The sequence below is a fragment of the Heteronotia binoei genome, chromosome 21 (assembly GCF_032191835.1).
Source record: "Heteronotia binoei isolate CCM8104 ecotype False Entrance Well chromosome 21, APGP_CSIRO_Hbin_v1, whole genome shotgun sequence".
Lineage (NCBI taxonomy): Eukaryota > Metazoa > Chordata > Lepidosauria > Squamata > Gekkonidae > Heteronotia > Heteronotia binoei.
This window is the reverse complement of record NC_083243.1, coordinates 173,472,113-173,492,477: the sequence shown is the minus strand read 5'-3', so window position 1 is coordinate 173,492,477 and position 20,365 is coordinate 173,472,113. Positions and strand designations below refer to the sequence as shown.

At 45.6% G+C, this 20,365-nt stretch overlaps 1 protein-coding gene across 1 annotated transcript in view; it reads left to right on the top strand.

Moving 5' to 3' along the window:
• Window positions 1–20,365, top strand: part of LOC132589054 (unconventional myosin-X-like) — a 124,946-nt gene that overhangs the window by 98,888 nt on the left and 5,693 nt on the right. The window contains exons 27-38 of the mRNA XM_060261611.1: window positions 628–723; window positions 3,134–3,227; window positions 4,570–4,625; window positions 7,355–7,497; window positions 8,616–8,810; window positions 10,010–10,167; window positions 12,122–12,245; window positions 13,365–13,662; window positions 14,129–14,336; window positions 14,625–14,761; window positions 16,945–17,068; window positions 19,277–19,726. Coding sequence (XP_060117594.1) covers window positions 628–723; window positions 3,134–3,227; window positions 4,570–4,625; window positions 7,355–7,497; window positions 8,616–8,810; window positions 10,010–10,167; window positions 12,122–12,245; window positions 13,365–13,662; window positions 14,129–14,336; window positions 14,625–14,761; window positions 16,945–17,068; window positions 19,277–19,726 — 2,083 coding nt within the window. The remainder of the gene's footprint in view (window positions 1–627; window positions 724–3,133; window positions 3,228–4,569; window positions 4,626–7,354; window positions 7,498–8,615; window positions 8,811–10,009; window positions 10,168–12,121; window positions 12,246–13,364; window positions 13,663–14,128; window positions 14,337–14,624; window positions 14,762–16,944; window positions 17,069–19,276; window positions 19,727–20,365) is intronic.

The following is a 20,365-nucleotide window of genomic DNA, read 5'->3' as shown; positions in this document are numbered from 1 at the left end:
TTTCATCATACTTGGATCACCTGAGATCATTTGGTACTGATGAGATGCCTCTCTGGCCCCTGCCCTGTTTCTCCAAATTTTAAGGCTGCTTTTCTGTCTTTGTTAATGATGTTTTGGAAGTTGCATCCACATCCCCACCCCAGTGTATAGCTTTCCTTATTTTTTGGATAAAAAGGTAAAGGTAGTCCCCTGTGCAAGCACCAGTCATTTCTGACTCTGGGGTGATGTCACATCACAATGTTTTCACTGCAGACTTTTTACAGTGTGGTTTGCCATTGCCTTCCCCAGTCATCTACACTCCACCCCACCCCACCCCCAAGCAAGCTGGGTACTCATTTTACCGAACTTGGAAGAATGGAAGGCTGAGTCAACCTTGAGCCAGCTATCTGAACCCAGCTTCCGCCAGGATCAAACTCAGGTTGTGAACAGAGCTTGGACTGCAGTACTGCAGCTTTACCACCCTGCACCACGGGACTCCTCTCCTTTTTGGATACTTTTGCTTAATTATTTGATGCTACCAGAGTATTTCTGTGAGATCAGGGGAAGCTCTGAACCTCTTTGAAAGGTATGGCCTTTGCCAGGCAGCCTTGTTCTAGTTTTCACCATCTGTTTTTTTTGCCCCCGCAGGGAAATCGTGGATATTCATGAGAAGGAGAATGCCCTTGATATTGTGACAAATGATCGTGTTTACCACATAGTGGCTGAGTCACCAGAAGATGCCAGGTATGTGATGCTGGAATAAGTAGGTGTGCCTCAAGTATCTTCAGTCAAGATTCCTAACCCTATCCTGGAAACAGAACTTGGTTTTTTTGCAACTTCTGCCATTTAAATTTATTACTACAACTTGCACACTTCCTGAGCCCAAATAAAACAAACTTGCAGCCTGATGCTGTAACTCCAGTTGGAGGCATTCATATATCCATCTGAAATCTCGTGTTACTGGTGCAGAAATGGATGTCTAAAGCATAGACAGCTTCATCAGTGTGTTTTAGGCACTTCATGGCTACAGTTACAGTGGGCCTTTTCACACTTACCGGTGGAAACCAGAAGGGAGTCGGTATTGTGCCGCCTTGCAGTAATCCAAGACAGGAATGGGAGTTTTCAGACACATGTTTTTTTCCCGGTAGGGTTCCGTGATTGAAGCAAGCCATTTCACACTGTTCCGCTTTTATCTCGCTTCCACCAGCGCCAGCCGTTTTCGCCTGCCGGCACGCGATCTCCAACTTTTTTTTTTTGGAACGTCAGGCAAAGATCGCTATAGTGCTATAGCGCTATAGCGTCGTATCACAACAGCACCACCATAGAGATGGCTAGGCTCCATTGAGATAAGTTAACAAGTTTCAGCGGCGGTGATCTCTGGCATCTTAATGGAACCCAGGCATCCCTATGGTGGTGCTGTTGTGATATGTCGCTATAGCGCTATAGCGATCTTAGCCCGACGTTAAAAAAAAAAAAAGCCGGAGATTGCGCACCAGCGGGTGAAAAAGGGTGTGAAAACTGCTCCCGGATTAGATACTGGACATTTCACACAGTGCCCCATACCGATTTCAACCTGGAAGGAGGGGTTGAAAACTGGAAGAAGCTGCTCTTTGTTAGTAACGACTCAGGCATGCCTCACTACTGGGACAGCTGCGGGACTGTGTGAAAAGGTGACAGTATTCCGGTAGCAGCCAGTTACTGAGTCGGGTCTGTCTGAAATGCCAGCAGAAACCCGTTACTGTTCAGTAACTGACCAGCTTCCATACCGGAATACATAGGCTGTGTGAAAAAGTTCAGAATCACCAGACGTCAGAGACCATCAGTATGAGCATCAAAGCCTTTCAAGCATCTGAGCTCCTGTCACTTATTCTCTCTGGAGCTCTTCATTCTGTTGTCATCTTTCTGTGTTCCCATCTGCTCCACATTTGTGGTACTCTTGTCTGCCATGAGTTAAATAATTGCCAGAGGCTAGTAGGTTGATGTCCTCTTGATCTTTTCAAGCTCTGTAGTGGCATCTGATTGCAACTCACATTGCAACATTAAGAACAGCATTAGCCAGAAGAAAAGCACGCCCTCTGCCTACACGGAGTCTGTTGAATGCTTGGCTCCATTACTGATGCGGAGTAGCAACCATAACCTTCTTTGCATCATTAGGGTTTGTAGAATCTTTCGGGCTCAAGTGCCGTGTTCTGCTGGAGAAAGTTTTTCTTCCAGACGTTTCATTCTCGGCTGCGGAGAACATCCTCAGTGGCGTTGCAGCCGGAGCAGGCGCTCTGACCTTCTTGGCTGCTGTGCATTGAGTGAGGTCAGGGCTGCTGGAGAGCTGCTATTTCTAGGCTGGAGGGGGAGTGGTGGAAGGGCAATAGGTTTGTGGATGTGCCCATTGTTTGGTGGGGCTTCCTGGAAGGGTAGTGATAAGGAAACTGGCTGTTGAATGTGACCATTGTTCTGTGTTAATTGCTGGGAGGGTTGGAACACAGAACAATGGTCACATTCAACAGCCAGTTTCCTTATCACTACCCTTCCAGGAAGCCCCACCAAACAATGGGCACATCCACAAACCTATTGCCCTTTCACCACTCCCCCTCCAGCCTAGAAATAGCAGCTCTCCAGCAGCCCTGGCCTCACTCAATGCACGGCAGCCAAGAAGGTCAGAGCGCCTGCTCCGGCTGCAATGCCACTGAGGATGTTCTCCGCAGCTGAGAACGAAACGTCTGGAAGAAAAACTTTCTCCAGTAGAACATGGCACTTGAGCCCGAAAGATTCTACAAACCCTAATGATGTTGCCAGCCATGAAAACCTGAAATCTTTGATAACTTCTTTGCATCCTTTGGCATTCAACTCTGTAGCAAAGGAGGGGCTACAGCTCAGTCATAGTGACTATGCATTGTATACTGAAAGCTCCATCCCTAGTAGCAGAGACGGACAAGATCACTATGCTCGAGACAAAACATGCTGTGAATTGATGGTCCAATTCAGTATGAGTCAGCTCCTTGTAAAGGTTTCCAAAGACGACAATTCATCCAGGCTCTGATTTATTGAATATACGTGGAGAATAATGCCAGAACATTAAGGTGAATGTTGTCCCCACCTTGATTGCTCTTAGAAATCAAGTTTCACTACCCATCTGAAAACGGTTCTGTCTTTTTGTCAGTGACTGGTTTAACATCCTGAGTCGTGTGCACAGCGCAACGGAGCAGCAGCTGAGGGAAATGCAGGATGAACAAGCCAATCCCAAGAATGCTGTGGTGAGTGGCTATCAGGGGGAGTCTGAACTGGATGAGGAAGTTTTACAGTACAGTCATAAAGAAAATTCTAAGTAATTTGAACTCAGTGGACTCAAAAGAGTGTAAGTCTCACTGGAAATTGCTGTTGGGCTGTTAGTATTCTGGTATTCTGGCTGTCTGGCAACTGATGAAGGTTGTTTTCTCATGTCTCCTATCGCCGTGTCTGAGAGCAGGATCAGTACAAAAAGATCTTGCCAGTGTGATGAATGCCCTGGTGACATCTAGATTAGAGTTCTGCAAAGTGCTTTGCATGGGGCTGCCTCTGAAGACTGTCTGAAAGCTACAATTGGTACAGAATGCTGCAGTCAAAATGTTGCTTGGAGAGAGTCACAGGGACTGTATCACTCCGGTCTTGTTCCATCTTCACTGGCTCCCAGTTTTCTTCCTCTCTAAATTCAAGCCCAGTTCAGCTTCAGGCCAGCATACTTTGAAGACCACCTGTTGCCGTATGAACCTAACCAACCACTCCAGTATGTTCAGAGGCCCTGCCTCTGCTGCCCCCAGCCATCTGATGCTAGAGGAGTGGCAAGCCGAGGAAGAGCCATATCAGTTGTGGTGCCAAAACTTTGACACTTCCATGGCAGATTTCTCTGTCTCCCTTGATCATTGCTTCTGCCAGCACCTCTGAAGACTTTTTTTTGTTTTGTTTTGAAGACTTTTTTTGTTTTACTAGGTCTTCCCTGTCTTTGTGCTTATAGGTTTTATTTAATTGTTTGAACTGTTTGCTACTTTGGGAACCTTAAGTTGGGTGGAAAGGCAGGATAGGAATGTGTAAAATAAATAAAAAATAAATGTGTAGACTAGTAGGAGAGCTGTTTTTGGGGAATGCTTGACAGAGGCCAGGAAATGGCTGGGTTCTGGCATAGGAGGAGGGGGAATCCATGAAGAAAATGGTATTGTAAGAAGCACTGGGATGCAACACATCTCTTCCCTGTGGGATCTCCCAGTTCATGCCAAACCACCTGGTGTCAGCATCTAAGGGCACAGTTGTCTCCAAGGGCAGTGCTTTACTTTTTCAACATTGGAATGAAGGCATCCAATCATTTTTGCTAGAAGAAGCAAAGGGGGCGGGATTGCAGTCAGGGACACTGTTGCAGTAGGAGGTTAATCTGCTCACCCTATGTGATGACCCCAACCATTAAGAATCAAGCGTCCTCCTGCATGCATTGTGTTTCTTTTCATCTGCCTATATCCATTTTGGTTTCTGGTTGGTTATGCTAGAATGTGATAGAATCTTGAGTCAGTGAAATGAATGTTTGGGTCTGGCTTAAATATATATGCTTGTTTTTATGCGGTCTTAAAGGGAACTTTGGATGTGGGACTTATCGATTCTGTCTGTGCTTCCGACAATCCTGACAGGTAGGCAATGGCTATGCCTATTTATTGGCTAATCATTTTATAATTTTCAAATGTTTTCAATACTGTGACGTACGTGTGTGTGTGTGTGTGTGTAAAGCACAATCAAGTCACAGCTGAATTACGGCAGCCTCAGGAATGGGCTTTCAAGGCAAGTAAGAACAGAGGCGGTTTGCCACTGCCTTCCTTGGTGGTCTCCCTTCCAAGTACTGACCCCGCTTAGCTTCCAAGATCTGACAAGATGGGGCTGTACCGTGCTGCCTTCCCTCCCAACAGTAGTATAAGAGGGGGAAATATTATATGAAATTCACCTGGAGTTTATTTGGGTAAATATAAATGCAACAGTTAAGCAGCCACCTAATGCCTTCTGCCAAAATAAATAGCTCCCAAGCTGTCATACCAAATGGCTAGGTTTATTTTTAGCAACATGGTTTCAGTGCCAGAGACTTCTTGGAGCAACTGTTTTCCTCTTAGTACATTCTAGTAGTTGCGTGTTACTGTTTGGGAGCTCTGGGTGCTTTCAGTTTGGGCAAAGTGTTTGCAGTTATCTATAGCATCTGCCCTGTGTGCTAAATGTAGTGTATGCTGTGAAAAGGGATTGCTACATGGGAGCAGTATGGCCCAGTACCATGCCTTGGGGTGCTTTTTCTTGAGGATTTTTCAGAATCTGCAAGCCAGTGCACTAAATGATGGTGTTGTGGCCCTTTCACTTCCCCACTATCACCTTTTGATTCTTGCTTGCTACCTTCAGAATGGTGAATTTTCTGGAAATAGCCATTATACGGCCTTCCAGTTGCCAGTGGTGTTGTAGAACCAGGGTAGGTAGAACATCCAGCTAGGACTGGAGTAACCTAGGTTTTAACCCCCCTCTCTGCTGTAAAGCTTAATCTTCAGTTTAACCAGCCTTACAGGCTTGTTGTGAGGATAAAAATGGAGGACAAGAGGACGGTGTACTTTGCTCTGAGTTCCTCAGAGGCTGGGATAGAAAGGTAATATAATAGAACAATCTTACAGCCTTGTGCTATCTGTTTTTCTGTGTAATTTAACTGAAAATTGTGTTTCTTTCAGTTCATATTAAGATCAAGGATACTAGCTTAATGTTGGATTTCTTTAAAAATACTCTAAATAAAACAAGGCTCTTTTAATGCTAGAGGTACATTTTCTCTAACACAGATACATTTCTACAGATAAAACTGTGTAGACATAAAAGTACATAGAAGGGTCTGTCCAAGGTACTACAGAGTTTGGTGAAAATCTTATGAGTTGTTCTTTAGCTGATCTAAAGATCAGCCCGTTTTTCCTACATTTCATTTTTGCTGAATTCCTATAGTGAACATTTTGGAGAAATGAGACACCTGTTTTGCCGTTTGATAGGGGCATTCACTGCTGTACAGGCAGCTAGACATGAGGCAGTATCTGATTTGGGAAATATGAGATCTAAGTATATATGTGTACATGTGCACAAAAGTGGGGGACCTTTGGGAAGAATCTCATTACCCCAACAAGCATCCCGGTTTCCACACTATCTTCACTCTCTCTCCCCTTCATGGGCCTTTCCCTTTTGCCATCTTCCTTCCCATCCTCACACCTATTTTTCCAGTTTCCCCTGGAGCTGCTACTATTCCTCCAGTTGTTTATGATCGCCTCTCCCTCTCATCTTGTCCCCTGCACAACCCAGGCAATACTGGATGCCATTTGGGATTGCTACAGCAAATCCAAAACATCACCTAAGCATCGTTTGTTCCAACAGATATATCACTTTTACTTTGGAGAGGATTTAAAACTCTCCCCATGACAGTTTTTGAATATTTTTTTAAAAAATTCTTCCAGGTTTGTATAAACACCTATCCCTGTATGGCACAATTGTGCTGATTTCTTAATGCATATCCTGGGGCCAAGCTGGGAGCTAGATAGAAGTGCAATGTATCATGCAGACAGAATGAGAGAGAATGTTTATTGAAAAATGGAAGTTGTTGGAAGGTAGCCAAAGGAGGCTTCATTTGTTAGAGAATTTGCACGCAGCAGAAGACACTGAAGGAGAGGGACAGGCAAACACAGGAATTAATAGACAAGAGAGACAACTGTATGCAATGGTAGAATATATTTACCAGGACAATATCCAATATTCAGAGTCGTTGCCAGGCCAAGGTCATGCACAGTAATCAGTACACACTCCAGTAGATAACAGTATACACCAGTAAGTATACACAGCACGATCCAAGCACAGTAGCATAGGATAAACACAAGCAGTGTTCGCTGCCACCCGGACGGTGAGTCTCACAGTACCCACAATCCTTACAGGCAGACAGAGCAAGCTCACTGAGCTTCCCTAAATACCCATACCAATCATGCAAGCTCACCAGAGGTTGCATCAGCTCTGTGAGTCAGCACAAAGCCTAATTACAGGTGAGGTCATTCCACCTTACCTCAGTAACAGGTAACAGCTGGGCCATGATGCAGCATGACTCAGCATGACATTGCAGAAACAACATTACTATTACCTAAGATGGAGTCAGTCAGCCATTTTAGGACTGATTCCCAACATCATTTACATAAAGTAGACACTTTGGGGATAGGATGTTCTTCCACAATAACTGGAAAATGTAATTTGTAAGAATAAGAGGATATAAAGTCTGTCTAGTGTGTGGGAAGGAGAAAACTGCGGTAGTTTGATCTGGGCTAAGGTATCAAGCAGAGTCTGGCAGGTAACCTTCTTTCATTATGTTTTGCAGGCCAAATTCTTTTGTGATCATTACAGCAAACCGCGTCATTCATTGCAATAGCGACATTCCTGAGGAGATGCACCACTGGATCTCTCTCTTGCAGAAGCCCAAAGGCGAATCCAGGGTTGATGGACAGGAGTTTCTTGTGAGAGGTAAAAAGACAAGAGGCAAGGGTACAGATATTTTGGTGCTTTTGACACAAAATTCAAATACTACCCCTCACCGCGGGAGTGAAATGGCAATAAAAGACTGCATAATTGAATCTGTGGCTGTAACACCAGGATACTGTCTCAAGGCACCATTGCCAGAGGTCATGCAAGCAGATGTAGTGTGAGCTGGCTAAGAGTGTCAACTGGTGAGTTTCCAGTTCAAATCTTTCCTCAGCCACAAACCCTGAGTTGGCCTTAGAAGAAGAAGATATAGGATTTATATCCCGCCCTCCACTCCAAAGAGTCTCAGAGCGGCTCACAATCTCCTTTACCTTCCTCCCCCACAACAGACACCCTGTGAGGTGGGTGGGGCTGGAGAGGGCTCTCACAGCAGCTGCCCTTTCAAGGACAGAAGCTCAGAGTGGCCTACAATCTCCTTTCCCTTCCTCCCCCACAACAGACACCCTGTGAGGTGGGTGGGGCTGGAGAGGGCTCTCACAGCAGCTGCCCTTTCAAGGACAGAAGCTCAGAGTGGCCTACAATCTCCTTTCCCTTCCTCCCCCACAACAGACACCCTGTGAGGTGGGTGGGGCTGGAGAGGGCTCTCACAGCAGCTGCCCTTTCAAGGACAGAGTCTCAGAGCGGCTCACAATCTCCTTTCCCTTCCTCCCCCACAACAGACACCCTGTGAGGTGGGTGGGGCTGGAGAGGGCTCTCACAGCAGCTGCCCTTTCAAGGACAACCTCTGCCAGAGCTATGGCTGACCCAAGGCCATGCCAGCAGGTGCAAGTGGAGGAGTGGGGAATCAAACCCGGTTCTCCCAGATAAGAGTCCGCACACTTAACCTCTCCACCAAACTGGCTCTCTTCCTTCTCCACAACAGACACCCTGTGAGGTGGGTGGGGCTGGAGAGGGCTCTCCCAGCAGCTGCCCTTTCAAGGACAACCTCTGCCAGAGCTATGGCTGACCCAAGACCATTCCAGCAGGTGCAAGTGGAGGAGTGGGGAATCAAACCCGGTTCTCCCAGATAAGAGTCCGCACACTTAACCACTACACCAAACTGGCTAGCTGTTAACTTTTTCCTCTAGCCCCTTGATTCCTGTTGCCCTCTTCCCTGTCAGGATGGCTTCATAAGGAGGTCCAGAACAGCAGCAAGACATCTTCTCTAAAGGTGAAGAAACGCTGGTTTGTGTTGACTAGCACTGCCCTTGATTACTACAAATCATCCGAGCGCACAGCCACCAAGCTTGGGACTCTTGTGCTCAACAGCCTTTGCTCAGTGGTCCAGCCTGATGAACGAGTCTTCAAAGAAACAGGTAAGAAACAGGAAAGAGTAGGGGGTCGCTGAGTCTTCCTCTGGCATCTGTGAAACAGTACTCTAGGAGAGCTTATTACATTCTTTAAAGTTTTGTGTGCTATTCTAATTGAGTGGAGCACCAATTTGTATGTTACCTGAGGATCTGCATGAAGAAAATCCCAAGTTCAGCCTCAGTTAAAAGGATTACCACTATTAGCACTTATAGAGATCTCTGATTGTTTTTTTTTTATCAGCAGACTAGAGTCAGGTTTCTGTTCTGTACTCACAGTGGGTAAACCCAGAAGAGTAGCTTAGAACTCACCCCTCCACACACCATAAGATTCAATTCAGTGGTTCTTTTACAGCACCTGTGTTCAACATGGTGCCTGGGGTTCAGCAGTACTTATCAATGCATTTCCTGGCTCCCACTTGTTTCCTGAGTCCCGGAAACAAAATCCAAAAGTCTTCAGTTGAACAGAAAAAAAAACCAAGGAGCCTTTGCACACACCTTGCCAGTTGGCTAACTGGCTAAGTGCTGAGCTTTTCCCAGGCAGGCGTGCCTCATCTTTGTGGCATAAAGGACAGACTTTGTTTTGTATTAAGCCTTGGACAGCTCTTCCTATGATTGCAAAGGAAGCAAATCCTCCCACTTGTTTGAAAACTGAAATCAGACAGTTTCTTCCCAAAGCTGTCCTCCTCATCCTCTGTATAGGAGGTGCTTGAGAAGAGCCATGGAGGCATCTGTTTTAACTCTACAGGGAATGCCCATTCCGAAGCAGCTGCCTCCATTGTAGAAGGATGCCTGTCTTTGAACCTCCCAGCATTTTGTGGCAGTCATTTTTGGTGGCACCCTCCCAATCCTTTCACAGAACTCCAGCAGGGGTTGCAGGCTCAGCGGGGTTGGGGACTCTGCTTTAGAGAGAAATAGTGTTTTGTTTTTGTTTGAATGATGCTTTAGACCCAGTCAAGTAGAGTTAAGGCGGCTCTCCAGCTGCTGAACTGTGAGGCACACAAAGGTACCAAAAGACTCCTCTGGCTGCCTCTTAAGGTGCTACTCCTGTCGGTTTGGATCACCTTAAAGCTGCACGGCATGATGAAAACGTGGTGTTTATTGCTATCAGGTCATAGCCTCTTCCCACTTTTCTCCCTAACTGCCTCAATTGTGGCTTATCATTCCAAACTGGGGTGAACGTCAGTTATTTCTGCGTGTGCCGGCAGGTTATTGGAACATCACCGTTCATGGCCGAAAGCACTCATACCGCCTTTATACCAAGCTACTGAATGAAGCCATGCGCTGGGCCTTTGCCATCCAAGGAGTCATTGACAGCAAAGTTCCCATTGAAACACCCACACAGCAACTTATTCGTGATATTAGAGTAAGTGCCTTTCTTGTCTTGTAAGCGGGGGGGGGGGGGGCGGGGAATACCAGTATCCCCTTTTGCTCAAAGGCTGTAAGGAAAAACCAGCCCTCCTTGTTCCCTTAGGACAGGGGTGTCCAAACATGCTTAACATAAGAGCCGCATAGACTAAAGTCAGATGCTTAAGAGTCGCAAGACATGAACGTCGGATGTTTGAGAGAAGGAAGGAAGGCGAATAGATGTGGGAGGGAGAGATGGAAAGAAAGCAACTTTAAATGCATTTTTTCCCCCAAGCTTGGCTGGCTTGGCATGGAGAAGTGATTTAGACAGAGAAATGCCTTCTCCAAGCTGGCCGACAGGATGGTGGGGGCTTCAAGAGCCACACAATACATGTGAAAGAGCCGCATGTGGCTCCCAGGCCACAATTTGGCCACCCGTGCCTTTGGATATAGCCTTTTAGAGTTTCCCTATGTATAGATATTTGAACTTCTTTTTTTATCATGTGTGACCTCTGATAAATTCTCTAAAGGTAACAGAGGGAACTGCAATCTGATTCATGTCCTAGGTAGGACATCTGATGTCCTGACTCACCAATTTAAGAGGGAAAGAACAGATAGGAAGCTATTCTGTTCAGCTCCCCCTAGATGCAGCCTTTCTTTTAAAAAGAGTTACTTAACGAGTAATGAAAATATCCCAAGCTATTTCCCTCTGCCCCATTATGATAGCAAGTTCAGTCCTAAAACAGAACATGGACTAGGAAGAGCACCAGAAATAAAGCTATCAGCTGAACAACTCAGAGAAAAATCCTATGAAATAAAAACTTTGTTTTTAAAGGCTAGAGTTGGGGGGGAAGGGTTGCAGTCTTTTTTTTGGGGGGGAGATCTCTCTTAGGGGACCCACAGAATTCCAGCAGTGGTTGCAGTGTAGCAGCCAGTGAGCTTCCTGTTGGTGAGAGCTACCTTTAGGCCCCTCCTCTAGAGGCAATGATTTTGTACTTCCACTTTCTGCCTGTCCTTCCCCCAAGTTTGTGATCTGTCTGTGTTCACATATTGGAATAATTAGGCAGACATTTACTGTGCACGGATGGTGTCTATCAGTCCTTGGAGCACATAGCTGGTTTCTTTGTCCCAGGCCTTCCATTCAGATGAGCTCACAAGGATGTATACGTGTGTGATGATCCAAAGGTGATGATTCTGTGGAAGGTCTGTAGCACAGTGACAGAACATGTGCTTTGCAGGTTCAGCCCTTGGCACTGCCAGTTAACAAATTATCTCAGTTCTGGAAAAGACTTTTCAGTGCTACTTTAAATCTCCTGCCAGTCAGAGTAAATAGTACCAGATTAAATAGACCAACATCTTCTGATATAAGACGCCTTCATATGTTCTAGGGACCCCTCTGCTGAATTATCAAGTAATTTGCTTTCTGGTGCTTGAGGCTTTTGACATACACATGTGGTTAAATACTCCCTTGAGAGATTTATGTGTGCAACCCTAAGGGCTGGAGGAAGGCTTCCATTGTCGCTGATACGTTTTTACATTTTTATTTGTGTTTCTTAATTCACTGTAAGCCATCTTGAACGCTCCCAATTGCAGCAGAAAGTGGGGGCAGTCAAATCTAATAATAAATTATTTTACAGCATCAGACAGTTCATAGAAGGGCGCAGAAACACATTTTATTCAGTTACCAAAAAACATTTTGAGCCAACAGGAACTTTATTTTTAGGAATTAAAGATATTTACAGTTTTACAGTAGAATTTCTCAGTGAGAGCATCGCTGGCTAAATTTGTTTCTGCCCCTATGTATGGGCTTGAGAGCGTCTCGTTTGCTGGATGGCATCGCCGTTTTGTGATATTCAAAATTCTTCGAATATACTTAAATTATCAGAAGTCCTCTGTAACTGAATGGGAAAATGTTTGCTTAATGTGGAGGGAAAAGGCAGCCCATCTGAAGACGCATCTGTCTTTCCATTCAGGAAAACAGCATGAATCCTGAAGTGGTAGAACAGACCTACCGGAGGAATCCCATCCTAAGATACACCCAGCATCCCCTGCACTCCCCATTGTTACCTCTGCCCTACGGAGATGTTGGGACCAACTGTAAGTGGCTTTGGAGTTTCGGAATATGTGTCTTGTTAGAGGTTTGAATTCAAATGAGAGGACAGGGAGAGAGAACTAGCATCTTTATCCAAACGTCTTGTTTAAAAAAAGGATAGATAGACATCCTCTCTGGCTCTGCTTGTTTTCTCTCTGTCTTTCACAGTAAGTAAGATCAACTACCTTACAAAAATAAAAGGAAGGCCAGTGCAAGAGAATCCTTTTGTAAGCTCGGGAGAGATTTCCTAAATGTTTTATTTCTAGGCTGCACAGTTCCGAGGAACAATGTGTCATATGCTTGTAGTGATTACTGAGCTGCCTAAAGACATTTGTGTAATGTTCCTGAGACTAAAACTCTTAACTGACACATTAGTTCAGCAACTGTCCTCAGTTTGCATTTATCAACGATTGCCTTTATCACTAAGGTGTTCATTCACAGAACTGAATGATGAGTAGGTATGCCAGCCTCCATGTGGAATGTCTAAGCCACAGACAGTTGGGAGGCATGTACCCATTTTCCTGGCACCAAAGCCGTAGCTTGCCAAATGACTGGCTCAGCCAGTCTGGCCAGCCTGCTACACGTCAGGGCTACGCACACGTGTGGAACTCACTTTTCAGAATGGACCTGTATTTTCCGTTAGATTCTTCCATGAGTAATCCTGTATTTAAAAAAATTATCCTAAATGGTCAGCCAATTTTCCTTTCTCCTCTGTGTAATGGAGATAGACAAAATTGTAGGAAAGATGGGAGTATCTTGGATGTAGAAATTCTGCTTTTGGATCTCTATGACATTTTGGTTGTTACGTTTTCTTGCTTGACACCAGTGGGTATGTGTGAGACTTACTAGAAGTTTTGCCTTTTGACCACCTGGAAGACCCTTCATTACAAAGTGTTTAATGTCTTGCTTCTTTCCCAAATATAAGGATTGGGATGATTCACCTTAAAGGTTTGGGCCAAACGATACCCTCATGAGTTTCTGAGGACCAAAATACATAGTAAGCCTGGTTCTTGTTCTGCCAGCTTGCTTTTTGAAGCGTTTCTCTGCTAGCTTGCCACTCAGGAGTTTCAGTGCAAAACTGATGTTCTCCCCATTTTGTATGTATGCTTCCACCTCCCTTACAGTGCAGCAAGAGAAGGGCTACAGCAGCCTCCAAGACGAAGCTATGAAGATCTTCAACTCCCTGCAGGAGATTGAGACGGTGTCTGACCCCATCCCCATCATCCAAGGCATCTTGCAGACCTGCCATGACCTCAAGCCCCTCCGTGATGAGGTCTATTGTCAGCTGATCAAGCAGACAAACCATGTGCCACAGCCCAACAGCCCTGGGAACCTTCACCACTGGCAGCTGATGACCTGCATGAGTTGCACTTTCCTCCCCAGCAGGAGAATTCTACGTTACCTCAAGTTCCATCTCAGAAGGTGATGGAGGGAACACTGTATGGGCACAGCTACCTCAGTATTCATTCTCCACACACCAGAAGAAGTTAAAACAGGACCAGTCACTGTATAGATCCATGGAAGGATCCTCCCCTCTTTTTTACTGCTTTTGCATTTAAAAAAACAAAAAAACAAAAAGCAAACCAACCCCTAGACTTTTCTACCACTTTCATTATACTGCCATACTTTTCGTTTTCTGTTACTTGACCCTGGGATTTTAGAGGGAAACGGATATAAATGTCAGCCTGGGGGAAGAAAAATAATAAATCTCTAATGAGAGATGTCTAAATTTAATATATTGATTTAAACTAGTGACATAATCTCCCTAGGCTTGGCATGGGCTTTAGCCTCTCTCCAGGGCTATATGTATGACGCAAGATTCTGGTTCAAAGTTTGTCTGTCAGCAGACAGGAGAACAATAATGTCTTTTTATCTTTTTCCCAACCAGATTAAAAGACCTCTTCCCAGGCACAGAAATAGATCGATATTCTCAATTCATCAGTGATTCACTGAAGAGAACCAAAAGCAGGGAATTTGTCCCCTCCCAGGAAGAGATACAGGCCCTCATCACACGGGAGGAGATGACTACCACTGTTTACTGCCATGGAGGGGGTTCTTGTCAGATCACCATCAATTCCCATACCAGTGCAGGAGAGGTAAAAACAGAAGGCTGAACTCGCAGGGCAAGTTTGCCCAGGGTTTGTGGGGGTGATGTGGACATAGCTGCCTGGCGTCCTTAGCATTATTCAGGCCCTTTCGGCTCATCTTTGTTTCCTGTGTATCCAAGGAAGAAGAAAAGAAAGATTTTTTTTTAAAAAAAAATTCTGCTGGCCAGTACTGGGAAAAGCAGTCTCTGTCTTTCTCTTCCCCTGTTCAACCTTAGCTGCATATTCTTCTGCAATCAGCCTGCATAACTTTGTGGTGCTCCTTTCTTCTCCCGGTAGGTAGTGGAGAAGCTGATCCGAGGACTGGCCATGGAAGACAGTCGGAACATGTTCGCCCTTTTTGAACGCAATAAGCATGTGGACAAGGCAATTGAGAGTCGGGTGATTGTGGCTGATGTCTTGGCCAAGTTTGAGAGGTAGGTCCCTTTACAGAAGTAATTATCGTTAGCACTGCATCGTTGGGCACAGCCTAAATCCAGAGACCTTTATATACTTCACAAATTGAAGTGTAGAGCAAATTCAGCCTTAGTGTTTGGATCTCTGTGGCATTTTTTTTTTTTGCTAGAACTGGCCAAGTATCCAAATACCTGGGCCAGGCTCAGCTCTCATTTTCTGGGTCTCTTATTCAAAGACCAGGGCCACATTTGGTGTCAGAAAACAAGAACTAGAACTGGAAGTAGTGAGCAGGATGGCACAACTTTCCATGGCTGTGAGATATGCTTGTCTGCTTGACCAGTCAACAAAAAACGCTGCGTTTCAGAATGTCCAGAAGCCTCTGGGTCTTGTTTTTTTTATCCTAAACTCTCCTCAATAAATCTCTTTGCGAAGGACCATTCTCCAACCATGGAGGAAGATGTCCAGTATATGAGATTATTCCTCTCCTTCTTTGCTCCAGTAGAATTTGTTGTTAAAATTTTTGGCTGTATGACCCTTGCAGGGAGCCCTGGTCAGTTGATTTTCACAGAACAAACTAGCTTTGGAGTTCTCTCTCTCTCTCATTTGACCCTTCTTTTTCTCTTCGGCTTTTTAAAAGTTCCTTTCCAGTCTTATCTGATATTCCAAGTGGTGGTGTCTTTCAGTTAATTCTATCTAATGATCTCCTTAGAGCTGAGCGATATATTATGCCCAACAAGAGATGCCTTTAAAAATAGAATATTTGTGGAGCATCTTCATCTTTCATGTTGAAAACTCCAGGACAATGGCCTTCAACCCATGGTGTGGGACCCTGAGGTGGGTTGTAGAGTTCCATCTGCTGAGTCATGAACACCTCTAAAGAGAGTTTTGGCTGCGTTTTGGAAGGACCTGCTGCTCCAGCTCTGAACTGGCAGAGACTGACCAAGAGAGAGATCTTGGGGTCGTGGTGGATAACTCACTGAAAATGTCAAGACAGTGTGCGTTTGCAATAAAAAAGGCCAACGCCATGCTGGGAATTATTAGGAAGGGAATTGAAAACAAATCAGCCAGTATCATAATGCCCCTGTATAAATCGATGGTGCGGTCTCATTTGGAGTACTGTGTGCAGTTCTTGTCGCCGCACCTCAAAAAGGATATTATAGCATTGGAGAAAGTCCAGAAAAGGGCAACTAGAATGATTAATGGGCTGGAACACTTTCCCTATGAAGAAAGGTTGAAACGCTTGGGACTCTTTAGCTTGGAGAAACGTCGACTGCGGGGTGACATGATAGAGGTTTACAAGATAATGCATGGGACAGAGAAAGTAGAGAAAGAGGTACTTTTCTCCCTTTCTCACAATACAAGAACTCGTGGGCATTCAATGAAATTGCTGAGCATACAGGTTAAAATGGATAAAAGGAAGTACTTCTTCACCCAAAGGGTGGAATTCACTGCCACAGGAAGTGGTGGCGGCCCCAAGCATGGCCACCTTCAAGAGGGGTTTAGATAAAAATATGGAGCAGAGGTCCATCAGTGGCTATTAGCCACAGTGTGTGTATATGTGTGTGTGTGTGTGTATATATATATATAAAATTTTGGGCCACTGTGTGGCTCAGAGTGTTGGACTGGATGGGCCATTGGCCGGATGGCAAGGCAAGGTCACTCAGTAGTGGAGAAGACTTCCTCTGTGGTTGTACCCCTCAGCCCTGTTCCTCACTATGATACACCTCCTGGCACTCAGCTTTGGTATGCTCTCCCCATCTCTCTTGGTCCGCTGCCCATAGTTCTGGCCTTGACATCAGGTTACAGTTTTGTTTCCCCTCTTCCTGTCACATGACGCCTAAAACCCATGCTTCATCTCGGCAGATTTTGGGCCTAGAAATGTTAAAGGTCCCTGGCATGTAGCAAGCACTTTCAAATGATGATGTTCCCTGCCCCCCCATTCCATGTCATTGGCTCGTTCTTGCAGTGGTAGGAAAACACCCAAGCTGGTGGCGCTGGGCTACATGTTGAATCTTTCTAGGCATTAGAGCAGGGGAGAGGGGAGAACTTGCCATGTTGCTTTCATGTGGCCAATGTTGCTTTCATGTGGCCAGTGTTGCTTTCATGAGGCCAATGTTGCTTTCATGAGGCCAATGCATTGTGTACCTCAATTTGTAACTGATCCATGAGCAAGGCAATCATTAGATTCTTTCCCACCTTGCAGGCTTGCTGGATCCATGGGAGAGGAAGAGGAAGGGCACTGGCAGCTGTATTTCAAACTGTATTGCTTCCTGGATGTGGAAAATGTTCCAAAAGAGGGAGTGGAGTTTGCCTTCATGTTTGAGCAGGTAAAACCTTCATGGCAGGTGGCTAGATGAGCCAGGCCATGATGAGGCATCTGTCCGCAGTGACATGTTAATAGGAAGAAAGCAAGTTTGACATTGTCGAATTGACATGGTCTGCATTTGACACGGTCGATTATGAACTTACGACTCACTGCCTTGCCGACACTGGAGTTCAGGGGGTAGCCTTACAGTGGTTCTCCTGTGGTTGGGGACAAAGGATAGCGATTGGTGAGCAGATCTCCCTGCATCATCCACTAGAATGCGGTATACCGCAGGGAACCATTCTCTCGTCGATGATGTTTAACATTTATTTGCGCCCCCTTGCCCAGATTGCCAGAGGTTTTGGGCTGGGTTGTCACCAATATGCAGATGACACCCAGCTCTATCTGTTGATGGATGGCCACTCAGACTCTGCCCCAGACCATTTGACCAGGGCGTTGGAAGCAGTGGCTGGTTGGTTACAAATGAGCTGGCTGAAGCTTAATCCAACCAAGACGGAGGTCGTGTACCTGAGTTGTGGGGGGCTAAGATAGGGCATCTGACTCCCCACCCTGGATGGCGCACCTTTTGTGCCAGCCCAAAAGGTGAGGAGTCTGGGTGTGATACTGGATGCCACCCTTTCTATGGAGGCCTTTTGTGCCAGCCCAGAAGGTGAGGAGTCTGGGTGTGATACTGGATGCCACCCTTTCTATGGAGGCCCAGGTCACAGCAGTTGCACGTTCTACCTTTTACCATCTTCGGCAGATCAAACACCTAGCACCCTATCTGGCTCCTCAGGACTTCGCTACAGTGATCCACACAACGGTCACTTCCAGGCTGGACTACTGTAACTCGCTCTACGCAGGCTTCCCCTTAGGGCTGATCCGGAAACTCCAGCTGGTGTAGAATGCAGCAGCGTGATTGCCGACTGAATTGCCTTTACAGGCAAGCAGTCGGCCGATGCTGCGCAGTTTGCACTGGCTACCAATTGAGTACCGGAACCGCTTCAAATTTCTAATACCGACATTTAAAGCCTTGTGCGGCCTGGGACCGACATACTTGCGGGACTGTCTCTCCTCATATGAGCCCCGGAGAGTATTACAGTTGGCTAATCAACATCTTTTGACTATCCCTGGCCCAAAGGACGTCCAGCTTGCCTCAGCAGGCCCTGGCCCTGACCTGGTGGAATCAGCCCCCCCCCCGAGATTCACACCCTACCGGATTTACTACCATTCCGTAGGGCCTGTAAAACGGAGCTATTCCACCAGGCTTTTGGCTGAGGCAAGCGGACATCCTCATTTCATTTCATTTTATTTATTACACCATCTAATTGGCCTCCCTGCACTGATCTACCATCCTGCTAGAGATCGGGCCGACAACTCTGCCATCTAGGACACCTATGACATCTGTGTCCTAATTTGTAAAATGTAAAATGTGCATACACTATCCACGCTGTTTTATCTGCTTGTTTTATCTGTTTTAATTGTTTTATCGCTGGATTTTTAATTGTTCTACTATGTTGTAATCCACCCTGAGCCCATTATGGGAAAGGGCAGACTATAAATCTTTCTCCGTGGCGGCTCCCACGTGGTGGAACACGCTCCAGGATAACATCAGAGTCCTGTGAGACCTCTCACAGTTCTGCAGGGCTTGCAAGACGGAATTATTCCACCTTGCATTTAGTGAGTAATGGGAGACAGCTGTCAAGTCACCACAGAACTGATAATCTTGACCCAACACTATTGTATTAACATCATGAGCACCATATCTGAGAAGATCTTGGATAGTATTGGCAGTACAATTGCTTACCAATTATGTAATTTCAATCGATTATTTTATTGTATAGGAACTGTTGATTGTTTTTAAGTCTTATGATCTGATGTTGTGTTTTTATTGGTTGTCAGCCGCCCTGATCCCGCTATGGGGAGGGCGGGATATAAATCTAATAAAATAAATAAGCTTTTAATAGCTGGAATGACTAGCAAAGGCTTTGTCCTTTGGACTAGTTGATTTTTTTCCCTTGAAATAATTTGGCTGCCATTGGAGTAAAGATATTGCGCCGGCTGTGTAGATTTAGTTTCATAGCTGTTATTTTACATCCTTTCAGTCTGGTATAGAGAAAATGTTATGGTTGGACAAGTGCCGCTATTGCCAAACCAGTCTTGACAACAAGTATCCTCAATATTGAAACTTTATAAAGCTGTGAATAATTGTTACTACTGATGTTTACAGGCTCATGAAAGTCTCATTGATGGCCATTTCCCGGGCTTGGAGGAGACACTGCAGCACTTGGCCGCGCTAAGGCTACAATATCTACACGGGGACTGCTCCAAAATCTCCTGGTCCCTTGACAATGTCTACCCGGTGAACAGGCTGAAGTCCAAAATCCTGCAGTCCATGAAGAGCAGTGGCCCCAGCAGCCATGCTCTGGAGAGGAGGCGAACCAGTTTCCTGGAGGGCACTCTGAAGCGCAGCTTCAAGGCAGGCTCAGTGAAGAAGCAGAAGGTGGAAGAGGAGCAGATGATGGAGATGTGGGTGAAAGAGGAGCTGTCAGCGGCTCGAGCCAGCGTAGCGGAGAAGTGGAGCAAACTGCACGGGCTACCTCAGCAGCAGGCCATGGTGGCTTACATGGCCATCATGAAGGAATGGCCAGGCTATGGTTCTACCCTCTTCGATGTTGAGGTGAGACAGGAACCACAAGAGTAATCTGGAGAAAAAGTCATTCTTTATTAGTTAATAGGGTTTTAACTGTGACTGACTTTCCCAGGGACATCAGTGAAATCCAAGCACAATTTATCCTGGATTGGGCTAATTCTTTCCCCAAGTGTCTGAAGCACTTTACATATATTAGCTCAGTAGATCAATATTATTATTATGGACTGGAGGGTCTGACGTTGATGATTTTTCCCCAAGGCCACCCTGTAAATTCTTTTCAACCAAGGAACTCATGGCTTAATCTCTCAGCCATTGTGCTGTACTAGATTCTCCAAGATCCACTTTTTGTTCCAGCTGCCCAGAATCACCAGGCTCTGGTCTGGATGAGGCAACATCTCTTCTGAGACATCAGGGAGCATTTGTGTTCTTCCTGGTGGATGCTAGATCACAGTCTACACGGAGTGCTTTTTTCATAGCCGAATGCTGCAAAAATGCTGAGCATGAGTTTAAGAGCTTGCAACCATGAAGGACGTTCCCTTACTATAGACCTGCCCTTTATTTATGTGGTAGTACATTTCAAAGAGATGCTTCTCCCCCATTACCCCCAAGGCTGATGCCTGGCATTCAGGCTCTTCCCCTCTCCGTTGACCTCACACACGAAGTGCT